Source organism: Bufo gargarizans, chromosome 1, assembly GCF_014858855.1.
Source record: "Bufo gargarizans isolate SCDJY-AF-19 chromosome 1, ASM1485885v1, whole genome shotgun sequence".
Taxonomy (NCBI): domain Eukaryota; kingdom Metazoa; phylum Chordata; class Amphibia; order Anura; family Bufonidae; genus Bufo; species Bufo gargarizans.
The window spans coordinates 740,062,395-740,090,007 of NC_058080.1; the positions used below are offsets into that span (position 1 = coordinate 740,062,395).

Genomic DNA, 27,613 nt, shown 5'->3' on the forward strand with positions numbered 1-27,613 from the left:
TACCGTGAAAACGGCAAGATGAAGATGACCCCTTTAAGAATAACAATTCTGGACTGTTTATTCTTATGACTCTGTTGTGCCATTGCTCTATTATTCCTGATAGAAGTTTATAAATAAGGGTACAACTGGGTGTAACCCAGTTGCGGGGGTCCCTGCATAGTCTGACACTATCCAGTCAGTGTTGCACTGTGTCGGCCCCCCCAACTGGTAACAACCCAGTTGTACTTTATTTTTTATTTTTTTATTCATGAACTTTTAGTGGGAGTAATAGAAGAATATACCATTATACAGATGCTCATAAATAAATGGGGAAAGTAGTTACTGAAACAGACATGTCAGGAGAGGTGACTGCTCCTCGTTAAGTAGGGTTAATTAGTTTTCGGTGTTGGACTGGGGCTTCTTGTAGCCACCAGAGGAAATGACCCTGAGGGCCCAGCCTGAATCTGTACTGTACAGCTACTTATCTACAGGGTCAGCAGAACTACTATCATTGCGCACACAATACATCCCCCCCCCCCCCCATAAAAAAATGAATTTTTGAAAATAATTTGGCTAATCGCGTCCAGTTTCCCACCCACTTTTCAAAACTGTAGTGAGTGGTGTAGAGGTCAACATTTTTGCCCAAGAAGTTGCAAATCCCTATTTTGCCACTTTTTGATAAATTTGCCCCCTTTTTCACATGGTGCGGTTTTTGTTGTGCAGCCGCTGCACCAGATTTGGCAGCAATCATTGTGACCAGGCTTCTTATCATTTCTACCTCAGTCTTTCACATTGCCATTAAGGGACTTTAACCCTCTCTTCCCTGTACATCTTTCCTTCAGACACCTTGGCCATACAGATGTCTTGTGGCATGCAAAAATTGCAACCCAAATCAATATGGCGTGAGCAGCCATGTTTAATATCTTTCTATACCAGGGATCGGCAATGTTCGGCGCTCCAGCTGCTGTGAAGCTACAACTCCCAGCGTGCAAACATGCTCGGCTGTTCTAACTCCCACAGAAGTGAGTGAAGCATTCTAGGAGTTGTAGTTTCTGAACAGCTGGAGCGCCGGAGGTTTCTGATCCCTGTTCTATACCATGCGCCATATATGTGAGGCTGGATCTTAGATTCAACAGGGGATCCCACAGGTCTCGGTACGGCCTTGGAAAGAATAGCTCAGCGCCATCCACCCCCCCGGAAATCGGGCTGAGCCGTCCATTTCATTCATACAGTCCTTTCTCTCGAAACCAAATTTCCTCCAGCTCCTACATGGGTCATCTGCAACCTGCCTCATTCCAGCTGTTGCACAACTACAACTCCCAGCATGCCCTGACAGCCACAAGGTGCAAGAAAACCTTAGGATAGAGACTGCATGATACAGAGATCAGTGCTGGAACAACTCCCGACACCCTCCCCGGTCAGCTGTTTGAACAGGCTGCTGCGCCCCAGTACAGGCACTGGAACAGCATGGCTTCGTACACTGGGTAGCGGTCATGAATCGTACTGCAGCACTATTCCCATTCACTTAAATAGGGACAGCGCTTCAGTACCATTCACGGGAGCAGTTCTGTTCCAGTGGCTGTACTACAGCGCAATAACCCATGCAAACGTCTCAAAAGTGGGGATGTTGGGTGTTGTCCCTCACTGATCTGATTTTGATGACCTTTCCTAAGGACAGGTGAAAATCAAACAGCGTTGCAGGAAACCCCTTAAAGCCTCCCTACCTCTGGGTAGTGTACGATCTTTATCTAGTGAAATTCTTTTAATCCGACAATCTAGAAATTTTTATAATCCAGCACAAAACTGCACTAGAATATGAAACTGGTGGGTTTCACAGACCTTTCCCGTGGCCGTCCAATAACCAAGAATATCTATCTGATAATCCGGAACCTGATGGATCCTATAGCATAGGACGGGCTGTGGTGGCAGCTCTGGCTCAATATCCATTGTTTCCCCTTGGTCCCATCATGTCAGGATCTCTCTACAAATTAGGATATCTTGTCGCAGAAGATCCAGGCCACAAGCGTCTTGCTTGTACGGTTAGGAGTGCATTAAACGGTCACGCTTACTAATTGTAGCGCGCTCCTCGGACACCATAGAAAATCCTGCCGTGGAAGAGGCTGCCACAGTCCGTCGGGCACATGGTTATACTCGCCACTCGTGAGCCCTAATTATATAATCACATTCCACTGTGATCCAGTTTTTCGACATTTTTTGGCCTACAGGTGGCAGTATGATAGTAGGATGCCTTTCCTAGAGTTTAGCATTTCTGGGTTTGGAAAGGTGCTGTATTCTTCGATATTTTGGAGTAAGCAATGGTTGTCAATCGGTGAATCAAACTAAGGGCTCATGCACACGAGCCGGCCATTCCATGCAATTTGCGGTCCTCAATGCACAGGCACCATCAACTTGAATGGGTCCGTCCGCACCGCCAAAAAAATAGAACATGTTCTATATCTTTGCAGTGTAGTGGCACGGAGAGGAACCCCATGGAAGCACTCCGTAGTGCTTCCGCCGGGGTTCCGCACCGCTCCTTCCGGACCCATTCACTTGAATGGGTCCGCATCCATGATACGGTGTGCACACGGCCCGTACCCGTATATTGATTGCGGGCTGCAATACAGGCACGGCCGGGCAACAGCCGTGTGCATGAGCTCTAAGGGCGAGTTCACATCACTGTTATAAAAAAATAAAAAATAAACGGATCCTATGCATCAGTATCGGGATTGGTATCCGTTTTAGCCATTTCCAGAGCCCTACATGCATCTGTAACGGATCTTGGCTAAAACGGATGTGCGTAACTAATGCACAGGATCAGTTTTTCTTTATTTTTCTGTTCTTCTGACCAGAACAGAAAAATACCGGTGCGGTGCACTCTCCCTAACCTGTAAGAGAGCCTCAAGCAATGCCTGACATTTTAAGGGGTTGTTCAGAATTTGAAAAAGTTATCCACCCCCCCCACCGACACAAAATAGTGCCACCCTTGACCATGAACACTCCAGGAAAAACGTTAACATGGCGTTAGGACTATGGGAAAGGAGCATGACTCAGATTAAAAATCGCACTCCTCTCCCTTTAACACATTTGATCAGATTTGCCAGAATTCTTGCTTTAAAGGGGTTGTCTCACTTTAGGCATTTATCCTATAGAGGAAGTTTATACAAGGCACTTACTAATGTATTGTGATTGTCCATATTGCCTCCTTTGCTGGCTGGATTCATTATTTTTATCACATTTATACACTGCTAGTTTCCATGATTACGACCACCCTGCAATCCATCAGCGGTGGTCGTACTTGCACTGTATAGGAAAAAAACTGCCGGCCTCTCTGGTGGGAGCGCACGTAGGCTGGAGCTTTTCCCTATAGTGTGCAGGCACGGCCACCGCTGATGAATTGCAGGGTGGTCGTAACCATGTGATGGAAAAATGAATCGAGCTAGCAAAGGAAGCATTATGGACAATCACAATACATTAGTAAGTGCCTTATATGAACTTCCTCTACATAAATGCTATTTGCTGAAGTGAGAGGGCCCCTTTAAACCCCATAAAATCTATTCTATAGAGCCAGGATGCAGTACCATAGATAGGCCAAAAGTGGCATGGGGGATGCTCACTTTAATCAGAGGTATCTTGAAATCGTCATTTTTTTTTTTCCTTCTATTTAAGCATAGGTTAGGGCCCACAGAATTTATAATTTTATTTTATTTTTTATGTATAAACGGCACTTTTTATGTAAGCCTATGCTGGATTTGATCGCTGTTTCCCTATTTTTCAGTTCTCTCAGGCCAGACGCACCATAGCCCCTTGAAAAGGTCGGTATCCCTCACTCCACCCATGAATGTGCCAAACCAGCCGCTAGGACATGGGTGGATGTCTCATGAAGATCTGAGAGCTCGCGGATCCCAGGGGGTTTCATCCGATCACGCCCCCCTGTCTCCACAAAGCAGCGTAGCCTCTTCGGGGAGTGGTGGGAGTGAGCACTTAGAAGACCCCTCTTCTGCACGTAATACATTCCAAGATGAAGGAAGCGGCATGAAAGGTGGGTGCAGGTAGGATCCTCTAAGGAGGGCATGTCCGGCTACAGAAGGAATGTGGAAACATGTCTTCCCCTTATAGATAAGTTATTCCATGCAGTGGTGGAACAAGTAATTGTGGGGGCCCCATAGCAGAACTTAGAATGGGGCTCCTGCTACATCAAACCAAATTTGATTAAGAACTGCAGTGTAAAGCATGGGGGGGAAGACAGTGCAACAGTCTGAACTGATGAGACAGGAGGCAAATTTGACATTTGTGTTGGAGGGACATTTTACAACCTATATAAGACTCCAGGGACGGGGCACGCTGTGGTTGCAAATGATTAGATCTAGGATTTTTTAGCTTTATGCCACCGTGCGATTCGGCACTTGCCCTCCAGGTCTTCTTTTGCCCTGCATTGCTACATACCGCCATTTTTGTAATTTGGCATCTGCAGAGGTGTATCAAGTAGGGGCATAGCTAAAGGCTCTTGGTCCCCGGTGCAAAAATAAAGCTTGCCATCCCTGCATCTTCTCTTCATGACCCTCTGCTGCAGCCTGCCTGTAACTGTCACCTGTCGGCATCACTGAAAATGTTCCCTCTAAACCTCTGTATCCCTGGTGGTCTAGGCTAGTGAAGGGTCTAATGTCTATATGCCTTATGGTCTATGGTAGTGAATGTGTGTTCTGTGTCTGTAAAGGTGTCAGCAGCCCTGGTGCAGTGATGGGCCTAATGTCAATATTCCTTATTGTTTTAGGGCAGCAAAGGGGTCCATTAAGGGGTCCCTGGTGGTCTAGAGCAGTAAAAGGGCTCATGTTTAGAATTCCTTTTGATCTAGGGCTGTGAGGGGGTTCATGTCGCTATACCTTGTGGTGCAGGGCAGTGAAGAAGGGGCTCATGTAGTTATCCCTTTTGGTGTAGGGAAGTGAAGGGGGTTAATGTCATTATACCTGGTCTGACTAGTAGGTCTAGGGTAGTGAAGGGGCTCATGTCAGAATCCCTGGTGGCCTAGGGCTGTGAAGGGATACATGTCTGTATACCTGGTGGTGCAGGGCAGTGAAGGGGCTCAGGTCAGTATTCCTTTTGGTCTTGGGCAGTAGAGGGGTTAATGTCATCACACCTGGTGTGACAGAGCTGTAGCTGCTCCACTGGCCTCCAGGTTCAAGATTGACTGACTGCAAAAAATTAATCTGCCATAGAAGCGGCATGCAGCGCGGAGGACCACTCGCAATTTCCATTGCGAGCATAAAGGCTAGCTTGAATCTGACAAAATTTGCATCATGCGACTTAAGTCATGCCAGGTGCCCCCCCCCTCCCCCGCCCAGATAGTTGTCTAGCTCTAGATTTAGATGTACAGTATATGGCATCTTTGATCCTCGCTCTTTCTCTAAGAAGCGCACTTGTTGGGGCTCAGTTATACGTTATTGACAGCTGCAAAATTTCATGTCCCCTGAATGACCTGAGCTGCGAGTAGACGGGGGGTAAAGGCTCTCGGAAGGAGCCATGTTTGCTGTGAAATCTACCCTGCCAGCTGGGTGAAGTTGTGCCGCATGCAATCTGAAAATTCAACTAATGGCTTCTAGCTGCAAGTGGTACATTTACACTTATTGAACGCTTCCAAAATGCTGGAAGCGAGCACAGTCGGGAGAGGCAGATGAGGACATCTGCTGAATAAATGGCTGCATAGATGCAAAAACATCCCTTATTAATTGGGTCCTTGTTTTTCATTCTTTTTTTTATTTTTATGCTGAGTGTTTGTTTATTATCTTTTTTATTTATTTATTTATTTATTTTATGTTTTTGTGCTATATGCCAAATGTCCCATATACAATGTATCACTTCTCTGGGGTTCACATGCCCAGAGCCTGCGGGTACACAAGTTTTCACACCCCAGGGGCCCACTCCAGGCACCAGTCCGTTTGCTGTATCCAGCAGGCTTGATGGTTTTATTACAACCTGCACATTCTGTCTGTAGTAAGGTTGTATTCCTGAGGATAGTGCTAGTTATTAGGTAATGAAATAAAGTTCATTGTTATGAAATGTAACAACCGCCTTCACTTTGTTCTTGGTAAACTATAGAAAATGAAGATGTTGAATGAGGACATGTTACAGTTTTATTATATATATTTTTTTTCAGATTTTAAATTTACCATAATCTCATTAGTACTAGTACTGAGAATAAGAATAAAATAATAAAAAAAAGGTAAAACATGATTAAGAAATTAAATAATGATGCAAATGTATATAATAAAAAATAATGAAAAAATAAATATGGACAGAAGGGGGACAATTGCAGGAGTTACATTGTCTTGCAGCCGGATATCGCGTGCTTGGGCTGTGGTAACATCTGTTCTATGAGCTTCAAGCGCAGATTTTTATTATACTTGACAGAAAAAATATCGCTGCATGCGGGATGCCTTGGCAGAAACCAATAGACCCTGTTAGAAACCAGTAGCATCCATCAAGTGCCATTGGTATCATATGTCATATGATGGAAGCTACAACACTGTGCTGGATCCAGTGCATGACTGACGCTGGCGTTGTCTAACAGACCCCATTTACTTCTAATCGGGTCCGGTGGGTTTTGCCAAAGTGCCAGCCATTTTGATAGGCAGAATCTCCTTACAGACCCCCCCCCCCCCCCCGATGAAGATGCAAGTTTCAAGTTGGCCTACATAGATTGCTGACAGTTGCCTATTCGGCTCAGCCGAGCCTGTGTATGTGTTTAGGATGGGAAAGGGGGATTAAGCCGCTACCTCTAGTGGCGTCTTATCTTCCAAACACAAAAGGATTGGGTATGTTGAAAACCCAGCACGCCTGACCCTTCTCTGTTATCAGACAGAGAGTGGGTGGCCCTCTTACACCCCGACTTTCATCTAATATGTATGACCAGATTCAGGGCTGTATTACACCAACAGATTGGTCAGATGCCCATTTACACACACAGATCTATTGTTATACACAGCAACTACTGGTCTGATTGGACAGAAATTGGTCAGATAATCTGTTGGTGTAATACTCCTATTAGTCTATGCCCTTTTGTTGGCTGGTTGCATTGAATTCCACAGTGGTCCCAAAATAAAAAATAAAGTTTAAAAAAACCTACCGCTTGTCTTTCAGATGTGCCTACATGGCTCAAAAGTCTTCGTTTGCACAAGTATGCAGCCCTGTTTTCTCAGATGACCTACGAGGAAATGATGTCCCTCAATGAGTGTCAGCTAGAGGCACAGGTACGATTAGATAATATGGATCTATATTTTATTACACTTAAAGAATTTTCTCATAAAGAAGACTCCTTGCAAGGTGAACCCAATGCGACGATCGGCTTCAGAAACCTCCGGCAGGCGGGAAGCTGCAGCCGGTCATCCAAACTGGTGCAAGGAAAATGTGCGTTTACATGCCCGGCATTCATATAAATGTCCGCACAATAAACGGACGGGCCGAGCCCACCAGGGTGGAAGCTACTGTTCCAACTCCTGTACATAAAAGGTATCCATTGTAGGTGGCCGTATGACGGGCATCCTCCAACTGCGGCCCTCGAGCTGTTGTAAAACTACAACTCCCACAATGCCCTGCTGTAGGCTGATACCTGTAGACCAGGCATGTCCAAACTGCGGCCCTCCAGCTGTTGCAAAACTACAACTCCCAGCATGCCTGGATAGCTTACAGCTATTAGGGCATGCTGGGAGTTGTAGTTTTGCAACAGCTGGAGGGCCGCTGTTTGGACATGCATGCTGGGAGTTGTAGTTTTGCAACAGCTGGAGGGCCGCAGTTTGAGGATGCCTGCCCTATGACATCTATATCTCTCGGAGTGATGTGCTGTCCAACTGTTGTTAAAAAAAAATAAAAATACATGCTGGGGGTTGTAGTTTTGCAAAAGTTGGAGAGCGCTGCCACGTGCATTGCGATGGCTTCTTGCTGGGTCATCTGTTGAAATAACTGGTATGATGCACTGCTTGGCTGCGTAATACTGTAATAATAACCGGATTATATCAGGCCTGGTCTTCTTCATAAGCAATGGGTATGGCTGCTGATTTATTTTTGTGTAACGGGATCTCGTCCTTGCACGCAAGGTCCAATGGCGCCAGTTTTGCCGTCACAGCTGGACTATCCTTTTATTTAACAGGTTTCCCAATTTATTATTATTATTATTATTATTATTATTATTGTTAACAATAATAATTAAACACAAATAGAGGTTGCTTAAAGCAGACTATTGCTTTAAAGGGGTATTCCGACCTGCAGCATAAATCTATTAGCTTGGGGTCTGACCACTGGGACCCCCATTGTTTGCTACAACAGGGGACCCCACACCAGCAAGGGGGAGATTGGTCGACAGTGCGCCCTTCAGCTCCATTCAAAGTCTATGGTGCTGACAAATATACCTAGGCGCTGCAGGTTGGTGGGGGTCTCAGACAGTTAACCCCCCCCCCATTGATCTAGAATTTATCATCTATCCAGGGGGTAGGGGATAATTGTTGCATTTAGGGTTATAGGGCAAATATAGGACATTTGTTTTCAATGGCCAGGTGTACCAAATATTTGGCGCTCTGATCCTCCCCTCTTGGATTTTTGCTGATCATGCCGTCTGCTTTGAAATGTTTTAATATTTTATTTTTATTTTTTCAGAATGTCACCAAAGGTGCAAGGCACAAAATAGTAATTAGTATCCAGAAGCTGAAAGAGCGACACATTCTCCTGAAGTCATTGGAAAGGGTAAGTGTTCCTTGAGGAGGGACGGGCCAGAATTCCCACTAGTCCATGATCCTCCTCAGATGATTACAGATATTATGTATATTTTACATTGGACAGGACATCCTAGATGGGGGTAACCTGCGGGGTCCTCTTCAGGAGCTGCACCAGATGATTCTTACACCCATCAAAGCGTACTCCGCACAAAACTCCACCGCAGGAGACCACAGCCGGGAGCCGGGCTCTCAGTCTTCATTACTGGGCACTGAGGGCCAAGGATCCGAAAACAAAGACTCTGCCTCTGGTGGGATTCAGCAGCACCATATGGGCAACCTAGAAGGGGAGAGCGGGGGGGTCCCTTTACCTGAAGCCGATCTTCCAGGACAGTTCACTAGGGTGATGGGAAAAGGTAAGTTTGCTGCTGCAATAAGTCTGAGACTACACCGGGTCAGGCACGAATATACACATGATGCAACGGTGAACTGGAAATGGTCTGGGCCCCTGGGCCATAATGGCTATGAGCTCAATGACAGCAACCATCATACCCTTCATCCAGAACTCTCCTGTTCATGTATACTGAGCCCTGACCGCTTCACTACAGCAGCTGGTGAGGGTCCCAGTGCCCCGGCCCATCATCAGTGCTAACCTGAGGGGTTAGGGGGTACCTTGCTGGGCACAATTAGGGCTCCTGCACACAGTCATTTTATTTATTTATTTATTTATTTATTTATTTATTTTTGTTTTTGTTTTTTGCCCTGTATGCGGAACCATTAATTTCAATGGGGCCACCAAAAAAAACTAAAATGACTGTGTGCATTCTGTATGTCTGCAAGTCTGTTCTGCAAAAAAATAGAACATGTCCTGTTGCTGCCCGTTTTGCAGACAAAGACCAGCATTGTTACAATGGATCCGCAAAAAATACAGATGCAACATTGTCATCAGTTTTTTGTTTTTTTTTTGTGAATTCATGTTTTGCGGACCACAAATTGCATACGTCATTGTGCATGAGCCCTTAGACTAATTGTTCCCTATAATTTTTGTCTTCGTCTGAGCCCCATATAAGACGCATGACTTCTCTCATGGCGATCTGTTAGGCTCAGGTTGGTCACCGTATACTGTCCTGTTCTTTCAGTCTGTACTCAGCTCCTGGTGTCCAGGCCGGACGAAGAAAACATCAGTTCATATCTGCAGCTGATTGACAAATGCCTTATTCATGAAGTAAGTGGCGTCCATGATGGGGAAACATAAAGGGGTGGACAGGAGAGACCTGTGTATTAGCCACCTGTGGGAATTCTTCTTGCTGCACCTAGATTAGACAGAATTAAATATGAAAGAGTCTTTATTTGTGACTTTTTTATACTATTGCATAGTGATCGTGGATACTCTGAGTCTTGTACATAGATCCTTAATATTTATGCTCAAAATTCCCCCACCCGACCAACCTGATGCCTTTGATTCCATACTAGCTGACTTAACTGCCGACCCCCAGGAAACATAAATGCCGGCCACAGTGCTCCCCCCTGGTATTGGTGCCGGCCATAGTGCTCCCCCCCCTGGTATTGGTGCCGGCCATAGTGCTCCCCCCCCTGGTATTGGTGCCGGCCATAGTGCTCCCCTCCCTGGTATTGGTGCCGGCCATAGTGCTCCCCCCCCTGGTATTGGTGCCGGCCATAGTGCTCCCCCCCCTGGTATTGGTGCCGGCCATAGTGCTCCCCCCCCTGGTATTGGTGCCGGCCATAGTGCTCCCCCCCCTGGTATTGGTGCCGGCCATAGTGCTCCCCCCCCTGGTATTGGTGCCGGCCATAGTGCTCCCCCCCCTGGTATTGGTGCCGGCCATAGTGCTCCCCCCTGGTATTGGTGCCGGCCATAGTGCTCCCCCCTGGTATTGGTGCCGGCCATAGTGCTCCCCCCTGGTATTGGTGCCGGCCACAGTGCTCCCCCCCTGGTATTGGTGCCGTCCATAGTGCTCCCCCCTGGTATTGGTGCCGGCCATAGTGCTCCCCCCTGGTATTGGTGCCGGCCATAGTGCTCCCCCCTGGTATTGGTGCCGGCCATAGTGCTCCCCCCTGGTATTGGTGCCGTCCATAGTGCTCCCACCCTGGTATTGGTGCCGTCCATAGTGCTCCCCCCCCTGGTATTGGTGCCGTCCATAGTGCTCCCCCCCCCCTGGTATTGGTGCCGGCCATAGTGCTCCCCCCCTGGTATTGGTGCCGGCCATAGTGCTCCCCCCCCCCCCCCCCCCCTGGTATTGGTGCCGGCCATAGTGCTCCCCCCTGGTAATCCAGGGTAAATTGACTGCTCCAGGAGGTAGTCATGTATACAATTACTCGATTAGATTTACTGCCTTACAGCAAATCATGCATGAAATTACTATGACAAACTCCGCTCTGCTACACCTGTAGTCATAATTCAACGGATCCTGAATTTTTGGGAGATATTTACATAACATGCATCAGGACAGTGATACAATTACAGGTCACAATGTTTAGTGATTTGGGGGGGGGGGGGGGGTGCTTTCCACTGTATGGTGTGTGCTTTTCTGTTGCAGTTCTCGTCTTCTATAAAACGATATATTTGCACAGGCCTTTACGGAAACACAGAAGAAGAGACTGTTGTCATGGAAACAGCAAGTTCAGAAGCTATACAGGTCTTTTCCACGGAAAACCCTCTTGGATGTTGCTGGGTACCGGCAGCAGAGAAAGTAGGTTGGGTTCAGATCCCCCTGTGTGCTAGTTACCTTAGTGACTGCATTTCATCAGCTTGTTGGGAAACCCATCTCTGTCTGCAGGCGATGGGTGTTTTTTTTGTTTTTTTTTCCTTTGCAGTAAAAATTCCTGTGCATACATTACCGGTCTGACAGCGATCTGCCGGCGAGATATCGGGATGTTTTACGCAGGAATAACCTGAATCACATTCACCTCGATCACATCCATTAAGCTCTATGACATTGATGTATTATTTTACAGAAGGATGAGGGTTTTCCTCTCCCCTCGGCTGCGGCAGCAAGCCATTGAAATTTCCGCTGCATAGCTCCGGCGCTGGGAATATAAATCTCTCTCCGTTCTCTTAAAGGGGAATTAAATTTATGCGACGCAACTATTACCATTTCATTCATTCGCTGAGAGCTGTTAAAAAAAAATAAAAAGATTTCTTCCAGAAACGGCGCCACACCTGTCTGTAGTTTGTGTGTGGTATTGCAGGTCAGCGCTGTCAAAGTGAATAGGGCAGGGCTGCAGGAACCAGCTATGCTTTATTAATCCTGTGCGAATGTCAGATTTTTAAAGGGGTTGTCCACTTTCTGCATTAATATCAGAATACATAGACGTGTGATGGCAAAAGTGACCAATGCCCAGCTTGAGGGCAGAAGCCCACCCTTATGGCACACATGGTTACCGATGTAAACAGCGCGCATACACGGAGGCTGCGTCTGCACAGTGGAGGAGACAGTCGCCATCTTGGGACGCTATGGACGCCACTACTTGTTTACATCAGTATACATGGGTGGGATAAGGGTAAGCACGGAAAATGTGGACTGCCCCTTTAACAACGAATTTTGGCAGCCATTAGTTGGTTATCGCCTAGCTGTCCACAGACCCTCAGTGGCATTTACATTCTCCCATCCGTCCATTTGTTATAGCTAATCGCTGTGACACTAGCACTCTAATCCGTTCTTGTGCACCCATGAACCAGGAGGCTCTGGATGAACAGAATGTTAAGTCTCTATGTAGATTAAGGGAGTGCGGAATTAAATAATATTTCATAAATCAAGGTACCGGTTCCCCTCATTGAGATCCAGCCGGTGTAGTCTTAAATGTAGTGCTCCCTGGGAAGGAGTATGCAAATTATGCTTGGAGCAGGGATGCTCAACCGCTCCAGCTGTTGTAAAACTACAACTCCCACCATGCCCTGCTGTAGGCTAATAGCTGTAGCCTGTCTGGGCATGCTGGGAATTGTATTGCAACAGCTGGAGGGCCGCAGGTTGGGCATCCCTGGCTTAGAGCATATGCAAAATCCACAGTAGACGACACCTTATGTCTCTGGGACCCTTGGGTCCCATCAGGCACCAAGACCTGGGTGCAGAGACCATCTCAGCACTCCCCTATGGCTATGTCTTTTCATGCCTTGCAGAGGTACATAGGAGACGTGTCCGTTCGGCTCCAGCTCTCGCTCAGGAGTCAGTTGAAGGATGAACTGAGCATGTGCGGCCATCTGTGAGCTGGACAAAGAAATAATAAAAAAAAAAAAGAACAAACAGCAGGTGGCGCCATAGAGATATACATTTTATTGAATAACTCAAGGGCTATACAAATTATTTAATTACATTCAGATACAAAAGTATTCAGATCCTGGTGCTGGTTTGAAAACTGATATATTTTTTGGGGGAGAACCTCTTTAAAAAGCAATCTCTATAGTGCCATGAAAGCTACCAATAGGTGGCACTAGACAGAGTTTTCTTGCTTCTGGAGAAGAGTTGATTTTCATAAAGTTAACCAGATGTTGCGCCTTTTTTATTTTGTTTTTGTTGTTTTTTCTTACTCCATGCAAATCATGTAAAGTTTATGTTTTGATACAATGTTTCTATTTCCATTGCTTTGTGTCCAATCAGGTGAATTTCTAAATGTCACCATTTACAGGACTAGCGTTGAGGTCTTCATTGGCAGCCGAGGGTTTGGCCAGTCCAACTCGTTGCCCACAGCTGGATCTGTGGGCGCAGGAATAGCGAGAAGAAACCCCCGTCAGTTTCCGATCCCATCCCGGAACCTGCCCAGCACACGGCTTGGTTTGCTGGGTCCAAGCAGCCTCCTGGGGGCGACGCAACGAACAACGTCCAACAATCCCGCAATGCTAAAGCAAGGGAGACAGGTCGGTGCTTAAGTCTTCCTGTGTACTGGTGTGTATGGAGTCATCTCTTAAAGGGGAAGTACACCGAAAAGCCATTCATTGAAGGGTTGGCCAAGGAGGGGGCTGCACAGCTTGGTAATGAACGCAACATTAACTATACTGGATTATTAGGCACTTCTAAGCCAAAAACATCCAAACTAATTCTGTACTATAAGATGCAGGATCATTGGAAGTTTGTCTTTAGTGCTAGGGGGCCCTAAAGAGTCGGTCATTACCCTTAGGGAAAATTATGCTTAGAGCAGGGATGCTTAACCTGCGGTCCTCCAGCTGTTGAAAAACTACAACTCCCACCATGCCATGCTGTAGGCTGTCAGGGCATGCTGGGAGTTGCAGTTTTTCAACAGCTGGAGGGCCTCAGGTTGGGCATCCCTGGCTTAGAGCATATGCAAAATCAACAGTAGGCAACGCCTTATGTCTCTGGGACCCTTGGGTCCCATCAGGCACCAGGACCTGGGTGCAGCGACTATCTCGGCACTTCCCTATGGCTATGCTCTTACTTACGATTGTCCCTTTTCATGCCTTGCTGATGTATATAAAATGGGGTTATAACTGCACTATAGAACATTTTGCAGGTTTTTTTTTGTGACTTTTTAAGATAACATTAGGACTGCTATAGGATTCGGGAGCGCACGACCTGTGACATCAGCGACGGCTTTGTTTTGGAACCTTAGTCGCCAACCTTACCACACGGAGGGTAAAATAAGTAGGAGCCGTCCCTCCCGTGCACTTGATTACTTAACCATGTTCTATTTTTTTCCACATGTCTGGATCCTTTTAAAGAAGTTAAAAAAAAAAAAGTAGTGAGAACAGACGGCAGGCATTTCCTGTGTTCCCTGCAGAGGGGTACCAAAGGGGCTGAGAGGAGTTTTAAGACGTGAAATCAGGAGCAGACCAGGTGCAGTCCCTCTCGGGAAAAGCCCAGCTCCAGCTGATATCATGTACATTTAGGTGGCAAGTATAGAGCTCGTCTCTGAATGGTGGCAACAGGAGCGCTGGCCCTTTAAGAAAACTTATTTAGCCCAAGGCTCCTTAGAACGACGGACGTGGAGGAAGAGGAGGCTTAGAACAAATCTATTTCTGGGGTCGACGTTGGTTCAGAATTTGTGCCTGAAATACAGAGGATCAGCATTCAGTGGGCTGGAGTTCTGAAGTTTAAAACGCTAAGGAACTCCCTGTAAATAATATCCCATGTTCACCCGCATTCGTCGCCATAAGGCTGCCTGCACACATTGCAGATTACCCGCAGTTTTTTCTGAACCGCAGTGTAATACAGAACCAGCAGATTGTATGAGATTAGACAGATCTCATGCACACTTTGCTTTTTCGTTCCAAGCGGTAATTGACCTGCTTGGGCGGATTATGAAATCTGCAGCGTATCAACCCTATGTGCGGATTGCACCCTTTTTTTTTGTAATGCAAGGGTGCACCAAAAAGCGCAATTAACACGTGATCTTTGGTGCCGAAACGCACGGAAATCTACGTGGATTTTCTTAGTAAACCAGCCCCCGTGTGCAGGTAGCTTGAGGCTCTTATTAAAGTCTGTCTGTCTCTCATGTTTGTGTCTGTCTACCTCTTGTCTGTGTGTATGCAGTGACCCAGGGGATCACTGCTAAAAGGGTTAATGTTGTGATTCACTGGTAAATGCTTAACATTTAAGTTCACAGCTTTAATATGTTTACTGTGATGATGATGATGATTTGTGCACTGTGAATCCCAAAAGGCTATATATAGGTAGGAAGTAGTTAAATCTGACCGTCTTTTAGTTAGTTGCCTGTAGACAGGCTGGCCCTGAGACCCTGGCTGGGTCGTCGGAGAGTTCCTAGCCAGCAGATCTAGAGGGAAGACCTGCCATGGTGTACTCTTCCAACTAGGCCCTATATAAAACCTTTTATCTAGGGGGGAAAAAACATTCCTGAGAAGGGAAACTACCAGAAAATATCATCCACCCAACATCAGAGGCACCTCCGCTGCCACCAGGCTGGAGCCCCCCAAAAGTCCATGGTGTGTCCAAAGGGAACCAGGGTGCGCTCTCTCCCTTCATTGCAAGGCCCAGGGAGTGCTGGAGGGAGTACTGCCACACTGGGTACAACAACCACCGTCATAGCCATTACCACCACTCCTCTACCATGCATTTAGGTCAGTTGTCCTCAGTTATCAGCCATTTCAAGGTGGGGAAACTTGAGTGTAGGGTTCTTCAGTAGGATGACGTATGGGTGGTCCTGTCTTCTACGATCATAACTTTATCTCTAACCTCTATACAGCAAAATTCCATCAAATCTAGGACCTGACAGTTGCCGGATTATCGGATGGTCATAGAAAGGGCATATAAAACTCACTAGTAAGGGTGGAGAAAGTCCAGAGCGAAACCTGAAGGCAAAATCTGTTGCTACAACTGGTTCTCATTGCTTGATCTTCTGCCTTTTTGGTCCTGTACCAGATTATCCGACTTCCTGGATGAACGGATCTGGATTAAAGGAATTCTGGAGATACCGTTCACATACATAGATAAATAGGAGCTCATCGTATAAAATGTATTTTTGTACGATATTTAGCTTTCAGTAGGGATGAGGCGGTTGCCGCAGATGCGCCAGGGCATGCTCGTTACGGCAGTGTGTTCCTGACCACATAATGTCTCCGTACTCCAAAGTGCCGACACTGTAAGTAATGAATAGAATAAATAATGATTCCTTCTTGGTTTCCTAATAGAATCTGTGGTTCGCCAACCCTGGTGGAAGTAACAGTATGCCGAGTCGATCTCACAGCTCCGTGCAAAGAACGCGCTCCCTGCCCGTCCACACCTCCCCGCAGACCATGCTTATGTTTCAGCAGCCAGGTAAGCGTGCCGCTGCGCTCATGCTTGGGTTTAACGTGGCCATGCTACTCCTTTAAAGGGAAAAACCTGTCGCATTGTACATGTAGTCTGAAATGTAAGCAGTATGCTATAGAGCAGGAGGAGCTGAGCAGATTGATATATGGTTTCATAGGAGAAGCCTGGGCTTAGGAGTCCAGTGGGCGGTCCTGTCAGTGACTGACGTCATTCCTTGTATGATTGCACGTACATTTAGCTGTCAGTCAATGATAAGACCGCCCACTGGACTCCTAAACCCAGAATGAGCAGGATTTTTTTCTTTTTTTTAAAATAATCTTTTCTTGCAAAACTATATACCAATCTGCTCAGCTCATCCTGCTCTGTAACCTGCTGCCCATAGATCAGTCTGTGTGTGATCAGTTTTAGATCAATCCCAAAAACTTTTTTCATACAGAGCTCCCAATCCCCTGTGTAGACATAGGGATACATAACATAATTCTGTCTGCCGCCAGGAGGGGGAGCTTGGGAGCTTCCTGCAGCCGCCAGGAGGGGGAGCTTGGGAGCTTCCTGCAGCCGCCAGGAGGGGGAGCTTGGGAGCTTCCTGCAGCCGCCAGGAGGGGGGAGCTTGGGAGCTTCCTGCAGCCGCCAGGAGGGGGGAGCTTGGGAGCTTCCTGCAGCCGCCAGGAGGGGGGAGCTTGGGAGCTTCCTGCAGCCGCCAGGAGGGGAGAGCTTGGGAGCTTCCTGCAGCCGCCAGGAGGGGGGAGCTTGGGAGCTTCCTGCAGCCGCCAGGAGGGGGGAGCTTGGGAGCTTCCTGCAGCCGCCAGGAGGGGGGAGCTTGGGAGCTTCCTGCAGCCGCCAGGAGGGGGGAGCTTGGGAGCTTCCTGCAGCCGCCAGGAGGGGGGAGCTTGGGAGCTTCCTGCAGCCGCCAGGAGGGGGGAGCTTGGGAGCTTCCTGCGGCCGCCAGGAGGGGGGAGCTTGGGAGCTTCCTGCGGCCGCCAGGAGGGGGGAGCTTGGGAGCTTCCTGCGGCCGCCAGGAGGGGGGAGCTTGGGAGCTTCCTGCGGCCGCCAGGAGGGGGGAGCTTGGGAGCTTCCTGCGGCCGCCAGGAGGGGGGAGCTTGGGAGCTTCCTGCGGCCGCCAGGAGGGGGGAGCTTGGGAGCTTCCTGCGGCCGCCAGGAGGGGGGAGCTTGGGAGCTTCCTGCGGCCGCCAGGAGGGGGGAGCTTGGGAGCTTCCTGCGGCCGCCAGGAGGGGGGAGCTTGGGAGCTTCCTGCGGCCGCCAGGAGGGGGAGCTTGGGAGCTTCCTGCGGCCGCCAGGAGGGGGAGCTTGGGAGCTTCCTGCGGCCGCCAGGAGGGGGAGCTTGGGAGCTTCCTGCAGCCGCCAGGAGGGGGAGCTTGGGAGCTTCCTGCAGCCGCCAGGAGGGGGAGCTTGGGAGCTTCCTGCAGCCGCCAGGAGGGGGAGCTTGGGAGCTTCCTGCATAGTGTTTCATTAATTAATTCAATGTCTAATACATGTAGTCAGCTCCCCATGGGCGTAGCTCTAGGGGGTGCAGAGGTAGCAGTCACTACCGGGCCCAGGAACCTGAGGGGGCCCAAAGACCCTTGTGTCACATAAGAAGACACACAATGCACTGAGGGAAGGGGGGCCCAAGCTGAACTCTTGCACCAGGGCCCATGAGCCGTTAGCTACGCCCCTGCAGCTCCCCCTAGTGATCAGACTTGTGCACTGATGCATTTAGGTGGGGTAAATCCAACCCTAAAGGAGACAAATTGCTGTCACAAAATGTACAGCTATTGTGTTGCAGCAGAAAAACAGTAGGAGTTAAACAGATGTAGCAGAGCTGTATTTGTCATTTAGCACAGCTCATGATATTCTCGTGTTTCTGGTTTTTACATAGGACTGCAGGTAAATAAACCTGGTGTTATCATTTGCATACCTGGTGAAGTAGCGATTAGGTAAATCGGTATAAATGTCACCTGTTGGTTAATAGGTTTACTATTCTTTGGCCACGAGGATGTTAATCCAGTATTCCCCAACCTGTGACTCTCCAGTGGTTGCAAAACTACAACACTCAGTGTATCTTGGCATGATGGGAATTTGTAGTTTTGCAACAGGTGGGAAATTCTGCATTAAAGGCTAGGTACACCTTCGTGGGTATTTTTTATGATTGCATTTTACTCATTTTCAGCTAAAAATCATTTTTTAAAGTGGTAATTATAAAAAATATTCATCCATTCTGTATTGAGTTAGAGATGAGGAGTAAGAATTGAGTTATGAGTGTTTAGGAGGTCAGAGACAAGGAGCCATCAGCTGAGCTGCCTGACAGAACAGAGTAAGAATACAGAGCCTGCTGCTACAGAATCTCAAGGCCGTACAAGGAAAGAGGCTCAACATTTTTAATAAACTCTGATTGAAAAAATGATTTTTAGCTCAAGATAAGTACAATGCAATAATAATAAATAAAAAATGGGCCCCCAAAGGTGTACATATCCTTTAAGGATATAGATTTGAAATGTACTTTCCAATAGCAAAATCTGCCAATTGGCTTTGTCTGCGGATTTCCTACGTCTTTCACTCCGTGCATTGCAAAGGTTTAAACCCGTAGCGTCAACTGACTTCAAGAACACCTACAGGATCAGCCCTATTAATCCAGGCATAGTGCGTGGTAGGGTTAATCCTGCTGAGTAAGCGACTTGTTCTCGGAAACGTTCGATCATTCTAATCAGCAGAATCAACACTACCACTAGCATGTCGTATTAGGGTTGATCCAGCAGACTGGTGTTTTTTTTGTTTTGTTTTTTACTGCGTGCAAATCCGCAATGCAACTGACCTGAAAGGCGATTTGATCCATCCATAATATACTTTTACTACTTTAAATCTACACATTGTGGAATTGGGCAACACAAGCCTTACTTTTCTCTATTATAAGTTTACGGAAGCGATTCATTTCTACTACTTTCAAGTCGGGGACTACTGGTGGCTACTGCTGTTGCTCATCCTCTTAGATTCATTGTTTCTGAGCAGCAGATCTCTGCTCACTCAGCACAATCTGCTTTGCCATAGACAGCAGTGGTGAACATTCCCCACTGGTAATGCCCTTGTCCTAATGATTTAATAATGCACCTGTTTGGGTTTTATTTTGGTTGGAGCTTGGTGGTACGGACTTGAAATAACGGAAATCCTCGTTGGCGACATGTGATGCCATTCTTATTTGTCCTAAATAAAAAAATAAATTCATATTTATATATTTTTATTTTTTTGCACCCCCTTCCCCAGATTTTCAGGTACCAGCGACAGAACCCGATATCAACAACCGGCTGGAATCGCTGTGTCTCAGTATGACTGAGCATGCCCTGAGCGGTAAGCATTTCAAATATAGCTCAGCTAAAAATACCCGGGGAGGAGACAGCCTGGAAGTGGAATGTCTGCGAGACGTAATGCATGCACGAAATGTCTATTTTCTGGCTTTGCTTTGTAAATCCGTCCAATGAAATCACCACTTAGACTACAGAGAAGTCTGCTGTTTGGAGTCCTGCGGCAGGAAAGCTCGGCTTCAGGTAGCCCGCCGATAGAATGTCAGTCTGCAGCTGCCAAAGTCAGTTTTGCGGTGGGCCGAGGTATGTGAGGTTATTGCAAAGCAGGATCTGGTGTAACAGCAAAACAACGTGTCTGTACACCGTGTGACCGCGCAAGGGGGGGGGGGACGGACACTCGCCCCATTTATCGCCGCTTATTTTGTAAATCTTGTGCGGTTTTCCAGCCTGAGGTCGGTTACCTGTCCCATAATGCCTTGCAGTCCGAGAGGAGGGAATTCTATACAGATGGGAAGCCGATACAAGGCGAACACCCCCCCACTAGAAGTGGCCATACATACATGCTATCTTGCTTTGAGGTTTAAGGGATTCTCTGACTCCATAACTGTCCGTCCCCCCCCCCCCCACTAGAAGTGGCCATACATACATGCTATCTCCTTTGAGGTTTAAGGGATTCTCTGACTCCATAACTGTGTCCATAACTCCCGTAAACTTCAGTCTAGACTAGTGTTTCCCAACCAGCGTGCCTCAAGCTGTTGCAAAACTACAACTCCCAGCATGCCTGGACAGCCTTTGGCTGTGCGGGCATGCTGGGAGGTGTAGTTTTGCAACAGCTGGAGGCACACTGGTTGGGAAACACTGGTCTAGAGGCCCTCAAGCACGGCTGATGTGGGATATGGGGGGGGACGCGGACTGTTTTTTGATGCCTGATACCCAACAGTAGTGATGAGATTAACATGGATTATGGATTGTCCGTTGCCCTGGACTCTTCCCCAATCACTTTCTTTTTTTGCTTCTTTGCAGATGGCGTAGACAAAACATCCACTATCTAATGCGAAACGGTACTTCGTGGCAGCGCTGGACGTAGCACACGGAACTGCTGGTCCAGTGTTGGAATTTGCTGACTCTCTCTCTTTCCTGGATGCGCCAAACACAATTTTTGCAATTTTTTTTTTTTTTTTTTGTCAATTTCATTATTGTCTAAAGAACAGAAGACAGAGGGTCGGAAGCATAAGCTGAGCTTGCGAGGGGAAAAAAAAATGGTTATTTTGTTACTTTGTAAAGCAAAAATTCAAACTTTTTCCATGCGATTGGTTTCCTGAATGAAAAGCTTCGTGTTCTGAGCGGGAAACGCATGAAATGTGACGGGCAGGAAATTTTGCTGCCACTGGACAATACATGTCTGACCAGTCATCGGGGGCTGTACATGTGACCAAACGATGGAGGAAAGGGGAGGTGATCGCTCTGTCGTGTTTTTTTTTTTTTGTTTGTTTCTTTTTTTTCAATACATTTACAGTATTTGAAATTTGTTTTTGTTTTTCCCCTTAGTTAAAAAAAATTCATGTTTACATAAAAAAACTGAATTATTAAGGGTACATGGTTTCTTCAGGTTATGCCTTCTGTATCTTAAATGTTGCAGATTTTTCTTTTATCGATGTAGCAGCCGGTTTGCATTATGTAAGAGTCAAAATATTCTTATGGAAATTAGAAAGTGTCCTCAAGGAATATTGTTTCTGACCCCCTCGGTCCCTGGGGGTGGGGGGGTGGGGGGGGGGCGGCACTGTGCTCTTTGATCAGACCTAAACTAAGCTAACCCATAGACATTAGAAAGTTTATTTAGCTGCTGTCCCCGGGTCTGTTGTTTGCAGAAATCTGCATTAGTCATGCAAAGAAAATTTGTATTCCTAAAATAAAAAAAAATGAGCTCCAAAAATTGGGCCAAAAAACAGCAGACTCTAATGTTTATGGGCAGCTTTATGGTGCCAGTCGTGAACTCAAGAAGGTTCTTAAAATGTTCAGGGAAAGTCATGGAATGTGATTGGAAGGTGAAGAGGGAAAACTGGAGCAGAATTTTTTTGGGATGTTTTTTTTTTTTTCTTCAAAGTTTTTGTAATTTTTTGGGTTTTTTGCATTTTTGGAGGCATGCATAGGCAATTACAATATTCAGTTGCTGGTCATGTGATATAAATGCTGCTGATGTGATTTTAGTGCTGCTTGTGGAGCTTTTCTAAATATATTTGCCAGAGGCAAAATAAAAGTACCAAGTACATAGTCTAAAGAAAACATATTGCACCGTTTGCTGCAATAAACCCCACTGCATCTGCCAAAAAGTCAGTGACTGGTGATCCCAAGTGGGGGTCCTATATCAAGAGTCTCTCTATCAAACGGCTTTGCCAAGAGGAATCTGCCTATTGGCGTAATGGTCAAATTATTGGCACGACCTGTTGGCACTCTCTGTGCCGCCATATGATGCTTCAGTGAGGCACCATATTCTGAGAAGCAGCGCTTCTAATGGGATGCAATGGCTCATGCCACAATATTTCAATTTTTTTTTCACAGATTGGCATGGGCCCATAGCAGGCTATGGGCACAGTATTATGGATCTGTACCGCACCCAAATGCAGGCAAATCTACAAATGCATTACTTCGTTATGGGACAGCAAGTGGCATTTTGCGTAGTCAAAAATTTCAAAAAGTTCCCTGAAGATCTGTGGCTTCTGACTTTCTAGGAACTGATATATTTTGTGTCGGCTGATGGAGGGCCTGAAAGCTGTTAAGGATATTCTTCTATTTGGCCGTAGTTTCAGTCCATGTTTAACTGTTTTTCTCCAAAAATCGGGACTAGATCTAATTAGAAAACAATATTAGGGAAACTTTTACAAACGATGGATAACTTAACGCACTTATCTAAAAACTCCAAAAATGTCAAAATAAGATATGGCTATAGCAGGTAATATGGGTTACCAGGAGGTGCCTGTTTCAGCAGTTGTATGTTTTTGGATTTTATTTTATACCACTGAGATGTCCAACTTCATTTGTCTCTTCCTTTCAGAAATGGAGAACTTTTTTTGTAGCTACAGTTGAATGTCATTTTTAGCTTTATGGTATTTTTTATTTTTTTTAATTGGTCCCTAAATGCGCATTTCTGGGCTTCCACAGTTCTGCACCCCCTTGATGTTGTTTTTTTTTTTTTTTTTTTGCTAAACCTAGAGTTGAAGAAACCTCTGCCAAAGCTACAAGACCTCCCCAATATTATATGGGGTGGGGTGACAACCTCACTGTGGTCATTTCGGGCACAGAACACGTTCATACTGCACAATGTACATTTTTTTATTTTTTAAAGGGGCAAATCATTTTAGATGCTGTCATTTGGATGGAGGGATGCTGTAGATTGGAGTGTGTGTGCTGTGGTTTCATTTAGAGTATCATACGTGGTGTTTTGCTATGCAACATTTTTGCTTTTCAATATGTTTGGCGCTTATTTTTTAAAAGAAAGCCGCCATGTTTTTCTAATCTTGTGCTAATGGGAGATACAGACCCCTTACGATCAGTGAGGGATGTTGGGAGTCCCAGTAGTTGTACCTTCACCTGTCAGACACCAGGCGGGAAAGTATTTTTGGGACAACCCCTTAAAGTGCCACACTATTCCTCTTACTCCCTAGATGTATATGGGAAGGGATGTCAGACATACCTGGCCAGGTCTCTGCCATATTGGCCATTGGGGGGTGCCGCTGCGTCACAGCATTGTTATTGGTAAAGTGAATTGATTGCCCCGTCCACCCACTGGCATTTGAATATATGTGGCCTTTACTTGTGAAACCAAGAGTGGAGTAAATTGGGTCATCCAAGGAGGGTACCCCCCTTTTTAAAAGGGTTTCCTCGGGATGGGTCATCAATACCTGATTGTTTGACGAGGCTGCAGCACTCTATTGAGCGCTGTGGCCTTCTCACAGCTTACCAAGCACAGCGCCATCCATTGTTTAGTGGCTGTGCTTGGTATTGCAGCTCTGGCCCTATTTACTTGAATGGGGAGTGAGCGCTTCTAGGCCATGTGACCGGTGATTGTGACGTCACAATGCTGCCGCGACCTCTCCAAACAGATGATGGACAGAAACCCTTTTAAACTTGGTTTGATCCCCAAAAATTGTCCTCTGCTTGGTTTGCTTACATTAGGTATGCTGTGCCAAATTAAGATGTTTATGCTGCATAGTAAAGTGAAAGGTCCAAAAAACAGGGTTGGGGTACGTTCACATGGGGGGGGGGGGGTGGATACGGGGGTTCTTGCTGTGGATTTTACATCCGAAAATGCACAGCAAGAGTTTAAAAAATTGGATCCACCTGCTGCGGGAAACTGATATATGGTGTAGATATTAAATCCGGAGCATGGTAATTCATGCAAGGGTTTCCGTGCGGATTTCGCCCTTTGCAACGCTTAGGATGAATTCCGTGGGAAAATCTGAGTCTACGCCACATGCATTTCGCAGCAAATTCTGAGAAAGAGGTGTACATGTGAACGTTCCCCAACACCTCCATTGAGATCCTTCACTGGGATTCTAGTTATCACATATGTTGGTCCTTCCTGGTGGTCGCCAGCAGGGGTTCAGTGATCCTAAAGATAGTACTTTAAAGGGGGTGGTCCAGGATAAGCAAAACATGGCTGCATTGCTCCAGAAACGACGCCACACCCGTCCACAGGTTGTGTGTGGTATTGCAGCTCACTAAAGTGCATAGCCTTGGGCTGCAATACCACGCACCCCCTGCGGACGGGTGCGGCGCTGTTTTTGAAAAGAAGCAGCCATGTTATCCTCGTCTTGTGCAACTTTTTATTTTGTAATATTGTCTTGTGGCTGGTAACCATAACCTAGCTCCATGTTAACTTGTAGTTTTTTGTTTGTTTTTATTTTTTTTTTTTTTTCATATAAAATGTATGAATAGGTTTTGTAGATTATATATGTGTGTGTGTTTTATTTTTATTTTTATCCCCCCCCCCCCTTTGGTCAGTGTTAAGAAAAATAGATATAAAATATATGTATATATCTCTATATTCCTACAATACATGTCATTTCTGATCTATTCTAGCAGCAAAATGTTGACTATTTTTGGTTTCCAGAGATCCTGTATTGACTGCAGGTTTACAAAGAGAGGTGTGAATTATTTATAATGTAAATGTACTGGAGGCGTTAGGCTAATATTTAAAGTGGCAGTGCCTTTCTTTGTTTATCGTCAATTATTATTATTTTTTATTGTAATGTTTTTCTTTCAGATTTTTTTATTTTTTTATTTAGACATTTTGTTTTTATTTCTTTTTCTATTTTCCTTTTTTTTCTTGGTATTTTTTATTGCTTAGCTGTGCATCGTGGTATACTCATCTCTGGCTATTTTTTTTGATATTTTATAGAAATGTTTTTTGCCTTACCTCTGGTGCTTTTTATCCATAGTGGTTTATAAAACAAAGAAATTTATTTTTTTGCTTCTCAACATTTTCAGCTTCGTTCCGTGAGGGTCCCAAGGCAAATGCACTGTTTTTGTTTCACCCCCTTAAGGCGAAGCTGATTACACAAGTGCTCTATGTACAATACAGTATTGTTATCATAGTATTATACCCCTCGGGTGCTAGGGAATATATTACCTGCAGTAATAAAAATAAAATTACATATTATATATACGGTAACGGCCCCCTAGTGGCCTTCAGAGCAATGGCGGTATATTCGTTAAACGTTGCCATTCTTCCACTGTGTATTGTGTAGATTTGGGGATTTTTTACTTTTTTTTTTTTTTTTTTTTTTTTTTTTTTGTATTAACACAGCTAGTTTACTCTAAGTAGGTTTCTGAATATGTTGTAGAACAATATATTTAAGCCAAACCATAATGCCAAGGAATTTACTACTCATTTCAGTACTATCTTAGAAGCTGCTGCTTGGGAAGGGTCCAGGATCCTATTTAATAGGCCATGACCACAAAAATTTATATGTATTTTTTATTTTATTTTTTCAAGGGAGGAAAGAATTATGAGAAAGTTGTAAAAAATAAAATGGTTACATGATGACTCACACTCGCTACAAAGTCATCAGCAACATATTTGTGGGGTTTTATCCCCAAAACGGAGACTTTTTTTTTTAAACTGTTTGTAGGGTTCCTGACCATGTGTTTAAAATGAGACATTATGGGGCAGATTTACTATTGACAGTGCGCCAGGTTTTTGGTGCATTTTTGAGTCGCATTTACTGTTTTACGCTCTTTTCTAAGCATTTTGCGCTTCGTCTGACAAGGAGGAGAGGCTTTACGGGAAAGGGTGTGATCTGAATGCACCTTCGTGTGCCCAAAAATGTACCAAACATTTTTGCCACATTTTTGGAGTGTAACTACGCCAACTTATAGGTGGCAAACGTAGACTAGACAGGCTCAAATGGAATTCTAGTGTAAATCTGGTGCAGGTTTTACATTACTCCAAACTTACAAAGGTCCATGCGTCAGAATAATATATTTGTCTAATATTAAGACTGTGATTCGTATTCTTAGACGGTGCAAAGTGCGGCACTATTAGTAAATCTGCCCCTATATGGAAAAAAATTAAAGGGGTTCTCTGGAACGTAAAGCATAAACCACCAATCCAATTTTCATCGGTAGGTGGTCGCCCTCTGGCACAATGAAGGCATGAGCATTAATTGCAAATCTCAAAGCTATCGATGCACATTAGATGATTATGAGCCATCTAAAAAATTTTTTTTTTTTTGGGGGGGGAATGAGGATTAGGCATGTTTAATTTCAACATGCCTGTTCCTGTTTACAGAGGAGACAATCTGCCACCCGAGGTGACTGGCAGCTACTTATTTTCTTTTCCCTACTGAGAACACATGCACTCTGCTGAGCTGAGCATGGCGGAAGGGGGCTGTGTATGCCCAGCCTATAGATGCGCCATCGATGGACAGTGTCGGACTGGGGTACTTAGGGCCCACCAATGTACTGGATTCTGGGGGGCCCACCTTAGGGCTCCTGCACACTAACTTATTTATTTTCCATGTCAGTACCGTTCACTTCAATGGGGCCGCAAAAAAAAAAGACTCCGTGTCTGTATGTCTGCATGGCCGTTCTGCAAAATGATAGAACATGTCCTATTATTGTCGGCATTACAGACCAGGATAGGACGGTTCTATTAGAGGACGGCCGTTCTGCTCTGCATAATGTGGAATGCACAAACCAGGTATCCATGTTTTGCGGATCCGCAATTTGCGGACTGCAAAACATCCATTGGTCGTGTTCATGAGCCCTTACAGTGATAACAGAAATATTACAGGTGAAGTTTGATGGCAGACAGTCACAGCAACACGCACAAACATACGTGTGGCAGAATTTACACATATATGGATATCAGTCAGAAACGAGACGCATGCAGCGCACACCAATCACTCACTGGACACGTGGCACACAAGACACTTATACGTGGCTCACATGCCACTGACGCATATGTCACATACTGCACATACACCACTGATACATAGAACATATAAAGCACACACCAATCACACATAGGAAACACGCAATGCACACACCAAGACATTTATGCCTAACCCTATTAAGTGTAGCAGGGTTAAAGGGGTCCTCTCACTTCAGCAATTGGCATTTATCATGTAGAGAAAGTTAATACACGGCACTTACTAATGTATTGTGATTCTCCATATTGCCTCCTTTCCATCACATTATACACAGCACGTATCCGTGGTTATTACCCCCGTGTAATCCAGCAGCGGTGGCCGTGATTGCACACTATAGGTAAAGGTGTTGGCCTATGAGCACTTCCAGCCTTTCCCTATAGTGTGTAAGCACGGCCACCGCTGCTGGATTACACGGTGGTAATAACCACGGATACGTGCTGTGTATAATGTGATGGAAAGGAGGCAATATGGAG

The 27,613-nt window shown here is 45.8% G+C and overlaps 1 protein-coding gene across 1 annotated transcript in view; it reads left to right on the forward strand.

Moving 5' to 3' along the window:
- The window catches only part of SAMD4A (sterile alpha motif domain containing 4A), a 79,137-nt gene extending 57,758 nt beyond the window's left edge, over positions 1 to 21,379 (forward strand). The window contains 10 exon segments of the mRNA XM_044293004.1: positions 3,755 to 4,018; positions 7,114 to 7,223; positions 8,623 to 8,709; positions 8,806 to 9,094; positions 9,818 to 9,903; positions 11,268 to 11,386; positions 13,320 to 13,548; positions 16,294 to 16,420; positions 19,670 to 19,753; positions 20,731 to 21,379. Of these exon segments, the coding sequence (XP_044148939.1) occupies positions 3,755 to 4,018; positions 7,114 to 7,223; positions 8,623 to 8,709; positions 8,806 to 9,094; positions 9,818 to 9,903; positions 11,268 to 11,386; positions 13,320 to 13,548; positions 16,294 to 16,420; positions 19,670 to 19,753; positions 20,731 to 20,759 (1,424 nt within the window). The 3' untranslated portion in view covers positions 20,760 to 21,379.
- The last annotated feature ends 6,234 nt before the right edge of the window (positions 21,380 to 27,613 follow it).